The 18,269-nt window shown below is 42.5% G+C and overlaps 1 protein-coding gene across 2 annotated transcripts; it reads right to left on the bottom strand.

Annotated features, from left to right (window-relative positions):
* Positions 1–8,361: 8,361 nt before the first annotated feature.
* Positions 8,362–17,255, bottom strand: LOC121552458 (adenosine 3'-phospho 5'-phosphosulfate transporter 1-like). Of its 2 annotated transcripts, none has more exons than XM_041865395.2 (4): positions 17,026–17,255; positions 15,717–15,928; positions 15,311–15,471; positions 8,362–10,351 (listed from the first exon to the last, which is right to left on the bottom strand). In XM_041865395.2, exons 1-4 carry the CDS (start codon positions 17,043–17,045, stop codon positions 9,419–9,421), a joined length of 1,326 nt encoding a protein of 441 aa, XP_041721329.1. In that variant the 5' UTR covers positions 17,046–17,255; the 3' UTR covers positions 8,362–9,418. The 2 variants fall into 2 exon arrangements, with proteins under 2 accessions (XP_041721329.1, XP_041721330.1); XM_041865396.2 differs by having other exon boundaries at positions 15,738–15,928; positions 17,026–17,254.
* Between the last annotated feature and the right edge of the window lie 1,014 nt (positions 17,256–18,269).

Genomic DNA, 18,269 nt, shown 5'->3' with positions numbered 1-18,269 from the left:
ATCCAGCCAACTTGACACAACTGTGGGAAGCATTGGAGTCAACATGGGCCAGCATCCCTGTGGAACGCTTTTGACACCATGTTGAGTCCATGCCCCGACGAATTGAGGCTGTTCTGAGGGAAAAAGGGGGGGGGGTGCAACTCAATATTATTAAGATGTTCTTAATGTTTTGTACACATGTATGTATGTATATACACTCATATATAAATATATATGCACAGATACAGTACCAGTCAAAAGTTGACACACCACATTCCAGGGTTTTTCTTTTCTTTTTTAAAACTATTTTCTACATTGTAGAATGACAGTGAAGACATCAAAACTATGAAATAACACACATGGGATCATGTTGTAACCAAAAAAGTGTTAAACAAAACAAATATATTTTATCTTTGAGATTCTTCAAAGTAGCAACCCTTTGCCTTGATGACAGCTTTGCAAACTCTTGGCATTCTCTCAACCAGCTTCATGAGGTAGTCACCTGGAATGCATTTCAATTAACAGGTGTTCCTTGTTAAAAGTTAATTAGTGGAATTTCTTTCCTTCTTAATGCGTTTGAGCCAATCAGTTGTGTTGTGACAAGGTAGAGCTGGTATACAGAAGATAGCCCTATTTGGTAAAAGACCAAGTCCATATTATGGCAAGAACAGCTCATCATTTGGTTTCAACAGGAGAATGACCCAATACACCTCCAGGCTGTGTAAGGGCTATTTGACCAAGAAAGAGAGTGATGGAGTGCTGCATCAGATGACCTGGCCTCCACAATTACCCGACCTCAACCCAATTGAGATGGTTTGGGATGAGTTGGACCGCAGAGTGAAGGAAAAGCAGCCAACAAGTGCTCAGCATATGTGGGAACGCCTTCAAGACTGTTGGAAAAGCATTCCTCATGAAGCTGGTTAAGAGAATGCCAAGAGCGCGCAAAGCTGTCATCAACACAAAGGGTAGCTAATTTGAAGAATCTAAAATATATTTAGATTTGTTTAACCCTTTTTTGGTTACTACATGATTCCATTGGTGTTATTTCATAGTTTTGATGTCTTCACTATTATTCTACAATGTAGGAAATTGTAGAAATTATGAAAAACCCTTGAATGAGTAGGTGTGTCCAAACTTTTGACTGGTACTGTATGTATATATATATATATATATATATATATATATATATGTATTTTTATTTTTTTTGTCATTTAGCAGACGCTCTTATCCAGAGCGACTTACAGTTAGTGAGTGCATACATTTTCCATTTAAATATATATAGCGTATCAATTAATGATAATTAGTGTAAATTAGCCAAACAAATATATATACATAGCGCCAATTAATTTGCCTGGCTAAGCGAACTGGAAGTCCTCCCCGTGGTCTGGGTCAGCCAGGCCACTTAATGAATGCCACAATACTTCAAAAACTAACATACAGTATAAAGATTTATGGCATTTATGCTAATCAAATATGTCAATATGGTTTGCTAAGTTGAATCCTAAACTAACAAAGCAGAGAGCAAATAATTGTGCAGGCTGATTGTTCCAAAAGCTGAATCATTCCGTCTGGCTGCAACTCTTGCTGGCATTTGACAGTAAATTGTCTTTTGTATGACCAACGTTAGTGCGTCCTATTCAAAAATAAGATGGGCATCTTGAATACTGCTTGATAAGCATCTGTTGACCTAACTAATATATATATATATATATATATATATATATATATACAGTGGGGAAAAAAAGTATTTAGTCAGCCATCAATTGTGCAAGTTCTCCCACTTAAAAAGAAGAGAGAGGCCTGTAATTTTCATCATAGGTACACATCAACTATGACAGACAAAATGAGGAAAAAAATCCAGAAAATCACATTGTAGGATTTTTTATGAATTTATTTGCAAATTATGGTGGAAAATAAGTATTTGGTCAATAACAAAAGTTTCTCAATACTTTGTTATATACCCTTTGTTGACAATGACACAGGTCAAACGTTTTCTGTAAGTCTTCACAAGGTTTTCACACACTGTTGCAGGTATTTTGGCCCATTCCTCCATGCAGATCTCCTCTAGAGCAGTGATGTTTTGGGGCTGTCGCTGGGCAACACAGACTTTCAACTCCCTCCAAAGATTTTCTATGGGGTTGAGATCTGGAGACTGGCTAAGCCACTCCAGGACCTTGAAATGCTTCTTACGAAGCCACTCCTTCGTTTCCTGGGCGGTGTGTTTGGGATCATTGTCATGCTGAAAGACCCAGCCACGTTTCATCTTCAATGCCCTTGCTGATGGAAGGAGGTTTTCACTCAAAATCTCACGATACATGGCCCCATTCATTCTTTCCTTTACACGGATCAGTCGTCCTGGTCCCTTTGCAGAAAAACAGCCCCAAAGCATGATGTTTCTACCCCCATGCTTCACAGTAGGTATGGTGTTATTTGGATGCAACTCAGCATTCTTTGTCCTCCAAACACGACGAGTTGAGTTTTTACCAAAAAGTTATATTTTGGTATTCTCCCAATCCTCTTCTGGATCATCCAAATGCACTCTAGCAAACTTCAGACGGGCCTGGACATGTACTGGCTTAAGCAGGGGGACACGTCTGGCACTGCAGGATTTGAGTCCCTGGCGGCGTAGTGTGTTACTGATGGTAGGCTTTGTTACTTTGGTCCCAGCTCTCTGCAGGTCATACACTAGGTCCCCCCGTGTGGTTCTGGGATTTTTGCTCACCGTTCTTGTGATCATTTTGACCCCACGGGGTGAGATCTTGCGTGGAGCCCCAGATCGAGGGAGATTATCAGTGGTCTTGTATGTCTTCCATTTCCTAATAATTGCTCCTACAGTTGATTTCTTCAAACCAAGCTGCTTACCTATTGCAGATTCAGTCTTCCCAGCCTGGTGCAGGTCTACAATTTTGTTTCTGGTGTCCTTTGACAGCTCTTTGGTCTTGGCCATAGTGGAGTTTGGAGTGTGACTGTTTGAGGTTGTGGACAGGTGTCTTTTATACTGATAACAAGTTCAAACAGGTGCCATTAATACAGGTAACGAGTGGAGGACAGAGGAGCCTCTTAAAGAAGAAGTTACAGGTCTGTGAGAGCCAGATATCTTGCTTGTTTGTAGGTGACCAAATACTTATTTTCCACCATAATTTGCAAATAAATTCATTAAAAATCCTACAATGTGATTTTCTGGATTTCTTTTCCTCAATTTGTCTGTCATAGTTGACGTGTACCTATGATGAAAATTACAGGCCTCTCTCATCTTTTTAAGTGGGAGAACTTGCACAATTGGTGGCTGACTAAATACTTTTTTTCCCCACTGTATATATATATATATACATACACTGCTCAAAAAAATAAAGGGAACACTAAAATAACACATCCTAGATCTGAATGAATGAAATAATCTTATTAAATACTTTTTTCTTTACCTAGTTGAATGTGCTGACAACAAAATCACACAAAAATTATCAATGAAAATCAAATTTATCAACCCATGGAGGTCTGGATTTGGAGTCACCCACAAAATTAAAGTGGAAAAACACACTACAGGCTGATCCAACTTTGATGTAATGTCCTTAAAACAAGTCAAAATGAGGCTCAGTAGTGTGTGTGGCCTCCACGTGCCTGTATGACCTCCCTACAACGCCTGGGCATGCTCCTGATGAGGTGGCGGATGGTCTCCTGAGGGATCTCCTCCCAGACCTGGACTAAATCATCCGCCAACTCCTGGACAGTCTGTGGTGCAACGTGGCGTTGGTGGATGGAGCGAGACATGATGTCCCAGATGTGCTCAATTGGATTCAGGTCTGGGGAACGGGCGGGCCAGTCCATAGCATCAATGCCTTCCTCTTGCAGGAACTGCTGACACACTCCAGCCACATGAGGTCTAGCATTGTCTTGCATTAGGAGGAACCCAGGGCCAACCGCACCAGCATATGGTCTCACAAGGGGTCTGAGGATCTCATCTCGGTACCTAATGGCAGTCAGGCTACCTCTGGCGAGCACATGGAGGGCTGTGCGGCCCCCCAAAGAAATGCCACCCCACACCATGACTGACCCACCGCCAAACCGGTCATGCTGGAGGATGTTGCAGGCAGCAGAACGTTCTCCACGGCGTCTCCAGACTCTGTCACGTCTGTCACATGTGCTCAGTGTGAACCTGCTTTCATCTGTGAAGTCCACAGGGCGCCAGTGGCGAATTTGCCAATCTTGGTGTTCTCTGGCAAATGCCAAACGTCCTGCACGGTGTTGGGCTGTAAGCACAACCCCCACCTGTGGACGTCGGGCCCTCATACCACCCTCATGGAGTCTGTTTCTGACCGTTTGAGCAGACACATGCACATTTGTGGCCTGCTGGAGGTCATTTTGCAGGGCTCTGGCAGTGCTCCTCCTTGCACAAAGGCGGAGGTAGCAGTCCTGCTGCTGGGTTGTTGCCCTCCTATGGCCTCCTCCACGTCTCCTGATGTACTGGCCTGTCTCCTGGTAGCGCCTCCATGCTCTGGACACTACGCTGACAGACACAGCAAACCTTCTTGCCACAGCTCGCATTGATGTGCCATCCTGGATGAGCTGCACTATCTGAGCCACTTGTGTGGGTTGTAGACTCCGTCTCATGCTACCACTAGAGTGAAAGCACCGCCAGCATTCAAAAGTGACCAAAACATCAGCCAGGAAGCATAGGAACTGAGAAGTGGTCTGTGGTCACCAACTGCAAAACCAGTCCTTTATTGGGGGTGTCTTGCTAATTGCCTATAATTTCCACAGCATGTGAAATGTATTGTCAATCAGTGTTGCTTCCTAAGTGGACAGTTTGATTTCACAGAAGTGTGATTGACTTGGAGTTACATTGTGTTGTTTAAGTGTTCCCTTTATTTTTTTGAGCAGTGTATATCTATATCTATCTATATACACACAAACACATACAGTACCAGTCAAAAGTTTGGACACACCTACTCATTCAATGGTTTTTCTTTATTTTTACATTGTGGAATAATAGTGAAGACATCAAAAATATGAAATAACACATATGGAATCATATAGTAAACAAACAAAGTATTAAACAAATCAAATAGCCACCCTTTGCCTTGATGACAGCTTTGCACACTCTTGGCATTATTTCAACCAGCTTCACCTGGAATGCTTTTCCAACAGTATTGAAGGAGTTCCCACATATGCAGAGCACTTGTTGGCTGCTTTTCCTTCACTCTGCCGTCCGACTCATCCCAAACCATCTCAATTGGTATGAGGTTGGGGGATTGTGGAGGCCAGGTCATCTGATGCAGCACTCCATCACTCTCCATCTTGGTCAAATAGCCCTTACACAGCCTGGAGGTGTGTTGGGTCATTTTCCTGTTGAAAAACAAATGATAGTCCCACTAAGCCCAAACCAGATGGGATGGCGTATCGCTGCAGAATGCTGTGGTAGCCATGCTGGTTAAGTGTGCCTTGAATTCTAAATAAATCACAGTGTCACCAGCAAAGTACCCCCACACCATAACACCTCCTCCTCCATGCTTTACAGTGGGAACTATACATGCGGAGGTTAATCTGTTTACCCACAGTGTCTCACAAAGACACAGCGGTTGGAACCAAAAATCTCAAATTTGGACTCCAGACCAAAGAACACATTTCCACCGGTCTAATGTCCATTGCTTGTGTTTCTTGGTCCAAGCAGGCCTCTTCTTCTTATTGGTGTCCTTTAGTAGTGGTTTCTTTGCAGCAATTTGACCATGAAGGCCTGATTCACACAGTCCCCTCTGAACAGTTGATGTTGAGATGTGTCTGTGACTTGAACTCTGTGAAGCATTTATTTGGACTGCAATTTCTAAGGCTGGTAACTCTAATGAACTTATGCTCTGCAGCAGAGGTAACTCTGGGTCTTCCATTCCTGTGGCGGTCCTCATGAGAGCCAGTTTCATCATAGCGCTTGATGGTTTTTGCGACTGCACTTGAAGAAACATTCACATTTCTTGACATTTTCCGGTTTTACTGACCTTCATGTCTTAAGGTAATGATGGACTGTCGTTTCTCTTTGCTTATTTGAGCTGTTCTTGCCATAATATGGACTTGGTCTTTTACCAAATAGGGCTATCTTCTGTATACCCACCCTACCTTGTCACAACACAACTGATTGGCTCAAACACATTAAGAAACTCCACAAATTAACTTTTAAGAAGGCACACCTGTTAATTGAAATGCATTCCAGGTGACTACCTCATGAAGCTGGTTGAGAGAATGCCAAGAGTGTGCAAAGCTGTCATCAATGCAAAGGGTGGCTATTTGAAGAATCTCAAATATAAAATATATTTTGATTTGTTTAACACTTTTTTGGTTACATGTGTTATTTCATAGTTTTGATGTCTTCACTATTATTCTACAATGTAAGAAAATAGTAAAAATAAAGAAAAACCCTTGAATGAGTAGGTGTGTCCAAACCTTTGACTGGTAGTGTGTGTGTATATATATATATATATATATATATATATATAAAAAAATTATCGCCCAACATCAGTGCCCGACCTCAATAATGCTCTTGTGGCTGAATGGAAGCAAGTCCCTGCAGCAATGTTCCAACATCTAGTGGAAATCCTTCCCAGAAGACTGGAGGCTGTTATAGCAGCAAAGGGGGGACCAAATCCATATTAATGCCCATGATTTTGGAATGAGATGTTCGACGAGCAGGTGTCCACATACTTTTGGTCATATATATATATATATATATATATATACACACACATACACACACATATTTATACATATATATGTATGTATTGTGTGTATATCTAGTGTGTGTGTGATATATATATAGTGCATTCGGAAAGTATTCAGACCCCTTGACTTTTTCCACATTTTGTTACGTTACAGCCTTATTCTAAAATTGATTAAATAAAATGTTCAATCTACACACAATACCCTATAATGACAAAGCGAAAACAGGTTTAGACATTTTTGCATATTTAAAAAAAAATTATAAACAGAAATACTTTATTTACTTTAGTATTCAGACCCTTTGCTATCAGACTCGAAATTGAGCTCAGGTGCATCCTGTTTCCATTGATCATTCTTGAGATGTTTCTACAACTTGATTGGAGTCCACCTGTGGTGAATTCAATTGATTGGACATGATTTGGAAAGGCACACACCTGTCTATATAAGGTCCCACAGTTGACAGTGGATGTCAGAGCAAAAACCAAGCCATGAGGACGAAGGAATTGTCAGTCGAGCTCCGAGACAGGATTGTGTCGAGGCACAGATCTGGGGAAGGGTACCAAAAAATTTCTGCAGCATTGAAGGTCCCCAAGAACACAGTGGCCTCAATCATTCTTAAATGGAAGAAGTTTGAACCACCAAGACTCTTCCTAGAGCTGGGCGCCCGGCCAAACTGAGCAATCGGGGGAGAAGGGCCTTGGTCAGGGAGGTGACCAAGAACCCGGTGGTCACTCTGACAGAGCTCCAGAGTTCCTCTGTGGAGATGGGAGAACCTTCCAGAATGACAACCATCTCCGCAGCACTCCACCAATCAGGCCTTTATGGTAGAGTGGCCAGACGGAAGCCACTCCTCAGTAAAAGGCACATGACAGCCCGCTTGGAGTTTGCCAAAAGGCACCTAAAGGACTCTCAGACCATGAGAAACAAGATTCTCCGGTCTGATGAAACCAATATTTGGCCTGAATGCCAAGCGTCATGTCTGGAGGACACCTGGCACCATCCCTATGGTGAAGCACGGTGGTGGCAGCATCATGCTGTGGGGATGTTTTTCAGCGGCAGGGACTGGGAGTCTAGTCAGGATTGAGGGAAAGATGAACAGAGAGATCCTTGATGAAAACCTGCTCCAGAGCGCTCAGGAACTCAGACTGGGGCGAAGGTTCACCTTCCAACAGGACAACGCAGGAGTGGCTTCTGAATGTCCTTGAGCGGCCCAGCCAGAGCCCGGACTTGAACCAGATCGAACATCTCTGGCGAGACCTGAAAATAGCTGTGCTGCGACGCTCCCCATCCAACCTGACAGAGCTTGAGAGGATCTGCAGAGAAGAATAGGAGAAACTCCCCAAATACAGGTGTGCCAAGCTTATAGCGTCATACCCAAAAAGAATTGAGGCTGTAATCGCTGCCAAAGGTGCTTCAACAAAAGTACTGAGTAAAGGGTCTGAATACTTATGTAAATGTAATTTTCATTTTTTTAATACATTTGCAAACATTTCTAAACCTGTTTTTGCCTTGTCATTATGGAATAGTGTGTATATTGAATAGGGGGAAAAAACGATTTAGTCCATTTTAGAATAAGGCTGTAACGTTACAAAACGTGGAAAATTTCAAGGGGTCTGAATACCTTCCGAAGGCACTGTATACACACACACACTCCCAGTTCCATATAAAATAGAACATTAATTGCTGCAAAGTGCTTTTTGATGGTTTGCTGGTAAGCTGTGCATTTATTCTTGTGATGCTGTGAGGAAAAGGGTTTAGTTCTCTCTGTGGGGACACTATCAGTAACATTCCTTATCAGACATACTATGGTAAGCCATGAGGGACAAAACATCAAGTCAACTAAAGATGTATGAACTGTTTTTTCTATTATCTGAAAGGGCGGTATTTTGACTTGAGATATGGGTTTGCACAGCTCGGACGTTCGCGTAAATCCTTAATTCATGTCAATGGTAGACTTGCGAAAATGTAAGTTAAGTGCGTAAATCTCAAGTCAGAATACTGCCCAAAGTGAAGCGCCCTCAAACATACCAGCTTCTTTATACAGAACAAATAAAATACTCTCTAGCAGAATTACCGGATCATTGGCTAGTAACAATCACCGAACATTTCTCTCATGCCATGTCCAAAAAGTAGAACAATGCAATAATTACATAGTTTTTAAACTAAATTGGTACAGTATCTAGACAGAGATTATCCATAAATGGGACCTTGGGGCCTGCTCACCACTATCTCATGTTCTCTCACTGTCAAAGTCACTTTTCAGAGGCCTTATAAGCCACTTAATATGGTGCCATTCGCAATGTTACATTACCAATAGCTGGAGTCTTGCAGTACAGAGTTCATGTCCTAGCGCTTACGGCAAAACTATACCGCAAATGTCAAATGTATGTTTTCTGAGCGCTGCTCCAGAAGCATATCACGGAGGCAGAAATCAAAGGCGTCAGCCATTTTATCAGTTGTTTACATTTCAAATGCCAATGTTGTATGCTTTTGAGCTGGGTTTCAGATACAAAACGGACAAGCGACGGTTGCTGTGTAATTTAAACGCCTGTGACTGCTGATTGGTTTAGTCTAATAACTCCCGTTGACCTCAGACGACGGCATTAGAATCCCTTTCTGTACCTATCCTATAAAGTAGAAACCCATAAAATGTCAAACTGGACACACAGACAGACGAGAAAAAGCACCACCAAAACGTGGCTTCAGTTCATTTTCCAGTTCCCTCCAACTCCTCCTCCTAGACCTTCTGCACCTGTGGCTGTGGCGCCTTGCGTCCCGCCTTCATGCGGCTGCGGGCGTAGACACGCATGAAGAGAGCGAGGAAGACCACGGCCATGCCAAAGCCTCCCACCTTGGTGACGGCGTGGCCGTACAGGAAGCAGGAGAGCAGGATGGCGATGGCCTGCCGCAGGGTCATGATGATGGTGAAGATGGCGGCGCCGAACTGCGCGATGGTGTAGAAGATGAAGAGCTGGCCACACGCCGAGCACACCGACAGCAGCATGGTGTGGAAGGCGAACTCTGAGTGGCGCATCATGAAGGCCAGCGAGTCGAAGAAGGCGCCCTGCTCCAGCAGCGAGCCCATGGTGAAGAGGCAGGAGAAGAGGTTGACGCCGAACATCATCTGCACAGACGACATCTTGTGCTTGAACAGGTTGTCCTGCCAGTTGGACGTGAAGCTGTCGAAGACAATGTAGCCACCCAAGATGACCACGCCGCTGAACGTCGTGACCGTAGACGGGTGCTTATCGGTCGCGCTCGTCAGCAAGAACATGCTGACGCCCAGCGAGATGAGCGCCGCCGTCAGGTACTCCCAGTACTCGTAGCTCTTGTGCGACACAATCTTTCCCATGAGCATGACAGGAATCACTTTAGAGGCCTTGGCCAGCACCTGGGTGGGGAAGCTGATGTACTTGAGGGCCTCGTACTGGCACCAGCTGCTGAGGACGTTGGAGAGCGAGGCGAACGAGTACTTGTACATGGGTGCGCCGTGGCGGGGCTGCTTGAACAGGACACACCACAGGCCGGACACGGTCAGCGCCAGGATGCGGTTCATGAACACCAGGAACTGGGAGTCCTTGAAGCGCTCGCCCTCCTCCTCGGGGGTGGAAGCCCCGTACGAGCGCGTCATCACCCTCTCCTGTAGGACACCCCATGTCAGGTAGGACGCCTGGAGAGACAACAGGATAACAGAGAAGGAGACTAAACAATATGAAGTGCATTAGATATGAATGTGAATAGGTCAATATGTTTGCATTGCAGTTTAAAGATATAGAATCTACCCACTCAAATTCAATACATTTTATTTACAGAGCCTTCAGAAAGTATTTACACCCCTTGACTTTTTCCCCATTTTGTTGTTACAGCCTGAATTTAAAAGTGGTTAAATTGAGATTTTGTGTCATTGGCCTACACACAATACCCCATAATGTCAAAGTGGAATCATCTTTTTAGAAATGTTTTTATTTATTTATTTATTTGATTTATTTTTTTATTTTTCGGGGGGAATGGATCAGCTTAATATTGCAGATAGATTGTATCTTCTATCAATGTAATTGTCTGGATCACTTCCAATCCCCCATGTTTTTGTATATATATATATATATATATATATGAAAAGTATATGCCCAGGCCTCTACTTCCGGTCTATACTTACTATCTACACCTTATGGACAGAGTTAATTTTACAATAATTCTATTATATATATATATATATATATATATATATATATATATATATATATATATATATATATTTTTTGCTCCTGAACTTCTTCTACTCTCAACCTCTCCGATCATTTTCATGATGTCCATCCGGTTTGCTTCTATATGCCATATCTTTCTAACTGTGCTCTTTCCCAAAAGCTCCCAACATACAACCTATATACTTATTATGGACACACTATGCTTACATTATTAGCTATCTTTGTTGTTATTTGTTATTAGTCCCATCCTTCAACTCTATTCAATACCTCCCATCTATCTCTTAACACCATCCATATAGGATTTCTATTTGCCATATATATTTCAACCGTACTGTGATGTTTTACAAAAGTTCTGAACCTTTCTATTCTCATTGCTTCTACAGATTGTGAATTAAAAATAAACATTTTAATAAACATAAACCCTTTTCCTCACAGCATCACAAGAAATGTTTGCAAATTAATAAAAAATGAAAAGCTGAAATGTCTTGCGTCAATAAGTATTCAACCCCTTTGTTATGACATGCCTAAATAAGTTAAAGAGTAAACATTTGCTTATCAAGTCACATAATAAGTTGTGCAAAAATAGTGTTCAACATGATTTTTGAATGACTACCTCATCTCTGTACCCCACACATACAGATAATTGTAAGGTCCCTCAGTCGAGCAGTGAATTTCAAACACAGATTCAACCACAAAGACCAGGGAGGTTTTCCAATACCTCGCAAAGAAGGGCACCTATTGGTAGATAAAAAAACAGACATTGAATATCCCTTTGAACATGGTGAAGTTATTAATTACATGTTGGATGGTGTATCAATACACCCAGTCACTACAAATATACAGGCATCCTTCCTAACTCAGTTGCCAGAGAGGAAGGAAACCGCTCAGGGATTTTACCATGAGGCCAATGGTGACTTTAAAACAGTTACAGAATTAAATGGTTGTGATAGGAGAAAACTAAGGATGGATCAAGATCATTGTAGTTACTCCACAATACTAACCTAAATGACAGAGTGAAAAGGAAGGCTGTACAGAATAAAAAATATTTCAAAACATGCATCCTGTTTGCAATAATGCACTAAAGTAAAACTGCAAAAAATTTGGCAAAGAAATTAACTTTTTGTCCTGAATACATAGCGTTATGTTTGAGGCAAATCCAACACAACACGTCACAGAGTACCACTTTATATTTTCAAGCATGGTGGTGGTATGAAAATGTAAGTCGCTCTGGATAAGAGCATCTGCTAAATGACTAAAAAATTTAAATGTTATGGGTATGCTTGTCATCGGCAAGGACTAGGGAGTTTTGCAGGATACAAATAAACAGAATAGAGCTAAGCACAGGCAGAATCCTAGAGGAAAACCTGGGTCAGTCTGCTTTCCAACAGACACTTTGAGACAAATTCACCTTTCAGTAGGACAATAACACAGAGCAAAATATACACTGGAGTTGCTTACAAAGACGACATTGAATGTTCCTGAGTGGCCTAGTTTCAATTTGGACTTAAAATCGTCATGAAAACCTATGGCAAGACTTGAAAATGGCTGTCTAGTAATGATCAACAACCAACTTGACAGAGCTTGAAGAATTTTTTAAAGAATACTGTACAATCCAGGTGTGCAAAGTTCTTAAAGCTGGCGGATCGAAGGGAGGGCGGTGCGGCAGGTGCCGCTTCTCCTCCAGAATCTGTTATTTTATCTAAAAGATCAGGTATACACCGACCCCAGCTAAGTAACTCTCGCAAAGATTTAAAGTGCAATTATGAGTTTTATCTCCAGTGCATTGCCACAATTGTCAGCTCTGTATGTAGATGCTCTACTGATAATCTCAGTGTGTCCTTGCTGGGATGACAATCTACTGTCGGCGTCGTGTTCTTCTAAAACACATATTGATCTGGTGTTCAGTAATATACCAGAAAGCGTGACTAAATCATTCTATATGGTTACTGGGCTGTCTTACCATAATGTGACACTCATAGCCAGAAAGCTTTCTAATAACAGGTTTAACCTCTCTACTGTTAGAAAGCCTGATCAGCTCAGAATACCTAAGGGTTCAGCGCCAGTGAATAACTCAACCTGTCTTGTCTTCACCATAAGGGAGGTTTCTGAGTCAGAGGTGAACAAGGTGATTAGCTCTCTAAAGACAAAGATGTGTTTGGGCTGGACTCTACCTTTCTTAAAAACTAAAAAAAAAAAAAGTGTCACTCACTGGCCCCATTACTAAGGTCACCAATACATCTATTGGTCAGGGGGTGTTTCCAAGGGTCTGGAGGTCGGCCATAATAACATCCATCTTTAAATCAGGTGACCCATTAGTATACTACCTGTGGTGCTGAAAAGTGTCTAGCAGAGCAACTGATTGCCCAACTCAACAACAGCCCCTTCACATTACACTCCATGCAGTTTGGGCTTCAGAGCAAACCACTCCACACAAAGGGGGCATTGTTGGGGCTGTGTTTCTAGACCTAAGGAACACCTTTGATACTGTTAACCATGAGGTTCTCATCACAAAACTGTCTAGGTTCAACTTTACCACCTCGATGCCTTGAGATGGATGAAATCATACTTTGAAGGCAGAACCCAGTGTGTCAGAGTGAGCAATGAGATGTCACCCACCCTCAGCTATGATGTGGGCATGCCCCAAGGGTCAATACTGGGGCACCTCCTGTTCAACTTGTACATTAATGATCTACTTTATGTCTGTACTGGATCTGAAATACAAATGTATGCAGATGATACAGTGATTTATGTGCATGCAAAGAGAAAACAAGCTGCACAATAATTCACTACGGCGATGGTCCATGTTACAAAGTGGCTCAGTGACTCATGTTTGCATCTCAATGTGAAAAAAACAGTCTGCATGTTCTTTACAAAGAGGGCAACTGATGCTACTGAGGCAGATGTCTATGTGTCAGAGGAGACGCTCCAGGTGGTATCCCATTTTAAATACCTTGGCATCATACTTGATTCCAACCATTCTTTCAAAAAGCAGGTGAAAAAGGGAAATCAAATAACCAAATTCAACCTAGCTACTTTCCGATACATACGAAATTGTTTGACTACAAAGGCAGCAAAACTGTACTTCAATGCTAAGATACTCCCCCACTTAACATACTGCTTGACTAGTTGGGCCCAAGCTTGCTGTACAACATTAAAACCCATTCAATCAGTCCACAAACAGGCTCTCAGAGTGCTTGATAGACATCATCACTATTACATCTTCAGAAAGCATGAGTTCCTGAGCTGGGAAAATCTTTTGCAATACACCGACGCATGTCTTGTATTCAAGATCCTAAATGGTCTGGCTCCCCCCCTGGAAGTCTGGAAGTCTGGAAGACACTGCCATCAGACACACATAACTGCACCACCTATCGCACTTCACAAAAAAACAAAGACATGGCTAAAGGCCAATCAGACTTTTGAACATAATCCCTAGCTGTGTATTGCCGCTTTCCATGTTATCTGTGTTCTGTAGCTTGTGAGGTGTAGAAACACTGTTTGTTGCTTTTATGTATTTTGTTTTGTGGTTTGTCTGCGTGCTACGTGTTGCTTGTCCTATGTTTCTCTGTCTGTCTGCGTGCTACGTGTTGCTTGTCCTATGTTTCTCTGTCTGTCTGCGTGCTGCTTGTCCTATGTCTGTATGTCTGTCTGCGTGCTACGTGTTGCTTGTCCTATGTTTCTCTGTCTGTCTGCGTGCTACGTGTTGCTTGTCCTATGTTTCTCTGTCTGTCTGCGTGCTACGTGTTGCTTGTCCTATGTTTCTCTGTCTGTCTGCGTGCTACGTGTTGCTTGTCAAATGTTTCGCTGTCTGTCTGCGTGCTACGTGTTGCTTGTCCTATGTTTCTCTATCTGTCTGCGTGCTACGTGTTGCTTGTCCTATGTTTGTCTGTCTGCGTGCTACGTGTTGCTTGTCCTATGTCTGTCTGCGTGCTACGTGTTGCTTGTCCTATGTTGCTCTGCATGTGCTCACTGCTCATTGTCTGTCTGTATTGTTATTGTAATAGTTTTTAATAACGTGCCCAGGGACTACGGTTGAAAATTAGCCTGCCGGCTGAAACCGGCACTTTTACTGAAAGGCTGATTAATGTGCACTGTCCCTGTAAAAAATTAACTAAATAAAGTAAAGTGACTTACCCAGAAAGAGTCACAGCTGTAATCGCTGCCAAGGGTGCTTCTACAAAGTACTGACTCAGGGGTGTGAATACTTATGTAAATTTGATTTTCGTATTTAATTTTCAATAAATTAGCATGTTTTACTTTTTCATTATTGGGTAATGTATGTAGATGGGTGAGAAAAAAATCAATTTAATCAATTTTGAATTCAAGCTGTAACGCAACCAAATGTGGAATAAGTTAAGGGGTTTGAATACTTTCTGAAGGCACTGTATAAAGCCCTTTGAACTACACGTCACAAAGTGCTCTACCTGAAGTCCTGCAGCGCAAAAGACTAACTTGAAGGCTTGTCTGGCCGACGAGCCCGAGTCCACGTCATTTCTGGGAGCTAGGGATGCGTCGTCTAGGAGACCAGTCTTCGATTCACTTCCAAACACACAGGCCTTTATGACAGGATAGCAAATGCCTCGGCCTGGGAGGAGGGGAATAAACAAGGTCCGGAACACATCAACCATTCATTGATCCATCAAATTCAACATACTGATCATGTTATGTTAACAGAGAGAAAGTCTGAATTGCAACTTGAAGGACACACTAACTCATATCGGATAGATGGGTAGGTGTTAGTCATGTGGAGAAAAAGTGTAGTCCTATTTGTGTGTGTGTGTGTGGGTCTGCGTGCATGCCAGCATATAAATGCAGCATGTGTGTAATCACCAGTTTGTAGATCATCCACACCTGTTTCGAGGTAGTTGATCCTCTTCAAGTAGGTGACGAGGAAGTAGCCGGGAATGATGATGGTGGTGTAGCCCAGCACGTTGAGGAAGAAGCGGAACAGCCACACGTCGTGCCAGTCCTGCAGCAGCGACGACTCTTCGTCCACCGCCAGCGTAGACGGGAGGAGGATCAGCGCCAGGCCAGGCCAAAGCCTTCAGCGCACGCACACACACAAATACTAGTATTAGTACCAGAGACATGGCAGGTAAGTTATGTAGTGGACTGATTTAACTATAATAAATCAGTCATAGCCATTGAAGAACTCTGTCAGCAGCATGTTTTTCCCACATGGTTTTAGAGTGATGGATTGAAATACTCCAGTAACCTAATCAGGCCTGTGAAAGGTGTGTTCCCAGCCTGCCTGGCTCCTTCTCTGCTTGACAGACAGAGGCTCTTTGTGTGCCGCCTCTACCCCAAGCCAGCCAGCCAGCCAGGCCACTGCAGCTTCTCTCAGTGCAACCTGGGCTGTGAACAAGCAGCTCATTACATGCAGGAATGCAGTCCTCTCTGCACTTCTACCAACCAACCTGCAGGCTGAAGCCATTCACATCAGGGCAGGACTGAAAAATTGCCACATTTAGGCTCCATGAAGGGACAGTAGGCCTAATCGTGCCACAGTTGCCGGGATTTCATGTACTTATCGCATGGTTCATCTTAGAATGTTACACAATTGCAAAGAGGGCCTTGTTGCTTTTATATACAGTAGGTACCCTGCAACAGTTAGCCTAATTGTTGTAAATGGTTAGAATACACACTTGTATGATTTGAGACTAGGATATCGGCCTGGACCCATAAATGCCTTGACTTGTACATGTTTTTTTCACATACCTGACAGGGAGGGATCACATTACAGACTTGTCCTAGAAAATCTGAACTGACTAGTTACACAACCCAAAGAATGGACTAAAAGCTGAAACGTGTTAACAGTTACATGACTAGACCTACATCATGTCAATGGCCACGGCAAGGGTCTTTATTCTGCATTTATTCATTTGGACCTAAGTAACTAGTTTAACTGTTGTCATAACAGCTAGCTCTAGAAGCTAAGTACAATGTTGCAATCTTCCTGAAAACAAAACATATCGTCGCCTGCACAATCCGACTGTTGTTTACAAGGGCACACTCACATTGACAACTAGCAGTTTGCTGTGCCAAATCAACAAAATAATGCTTTACGTTGGGTTTAAAGTGAATGCAATTTCAAAAGACAGTTAACAGAGGCGTCCGCATCAGCGCAATGTGTTCCTACCTCCATGAAAAAGATTGCATTTTCCTCCCACTAACACCAACACCTGGCGTAGACAACACGCCGAACAACTCAACCACTTTCGCAGCAATGAAGCATGTACCGACGCAAATCAACTGTTGGAATCGTTATTATAAAAGCGAGCTTTTTTTTTCTCCCCCCGGTGCCTTCACAACTTATCAATTGCCTATGTGTTCACTTCTACAAAGAATCTCCCCCTTCAGTGGAAAATTAGGTTGTAGTCCTCTTTTGCGACATTGCCACCTGTAGGGCTGGATGAACAGTCCACTGTACTGTAGTAAAGCCCAATTATTGTGCACAGCACCGTACTGTAAGTATCAGCTACAATATGTACAGTAGTTTAAATGAAACAAAAGAGTCAATCAGAAATAATAGCTTGGAAGAATTAAGTTAATTCACAACAACAGAACGCATGTCTATTACCCGATAATGTAATAAAAACAATAAAATCAACATATTTTTTCCAAAGCATGAACAATTTATATTGAGGAGTTTTCATTTATCCACACTGGAAAGCACAAGAATGTAAAGATGCATGCCTCTCACAAAAAAGGAAGCCAGATCAGCCAGCACATGTTTCTCAGCACACCAGCAAACACATGCAGTTTCCTTGACAATGAGGAAGTGTTGCTGTCCAAAAACACAGACATGCCTGTCATTGAACAAGCCCATGCCATGATTAGATAGTGGGAAAACCCACCAATCTCTTTTATAAGTTCTTTCAACAATAAAAGCAAATTTACCAACATTTCTGAAAATGGACATATACTGAACAAAAATATAAATGCAACAAGTGTTGGTCCCATGTTTCATGAGCTGAAATATAAGATCCCAGAAATGTTCCATAAGCACGAAAAGCTAATTTATCTCAAATGTTGTGCACAAATTTGTTTACTTCCCTGTTAGTGAGCATTTCTCCTTTGCCAAGATACTCCATCCACCTGACAGGTGTGGCATATCGAGATGCTGATTAAACAGCATGATCATTACACAGGTGCACCTTGTGCTGGGGACAATAAAAAACCACTCTAAAATGTGCAGTTTTGTCACACAACACAAAGCCACAGATGTCTCAAGTTTTGAGTGTGCAATTGGCATGCTGACTACAGGAATGTCCACCAGAGCTGTTGCCAGATAATTAAATTTTCATTTCTCTACCATAAGCCACCTCCAACGTCGTTTTAGAGAATTTGGCAGTACTTCCAACCGGCCTCACAACAGCAGAC

Source organism: Coregonus clupeaformis, unplaced genomic scaffold (assembly GCF_020615455.1).
Source record: "Coregonus clupeaformis isolate EN_2021a unplaced genomic scaffold, ASM2061545v1 scaf0041, whole genome shotgun sequence".
Classification (NCBI taxonomy): Eukaryota; Metazoa; Chordata; class Actinopteri; order Salmoniformes; family Salmonidae; genus Coregonus; species Coregonus clupeaformis.
This window is presented reverse-complemented; position numbering and strand designations above follow the sequence as displayed.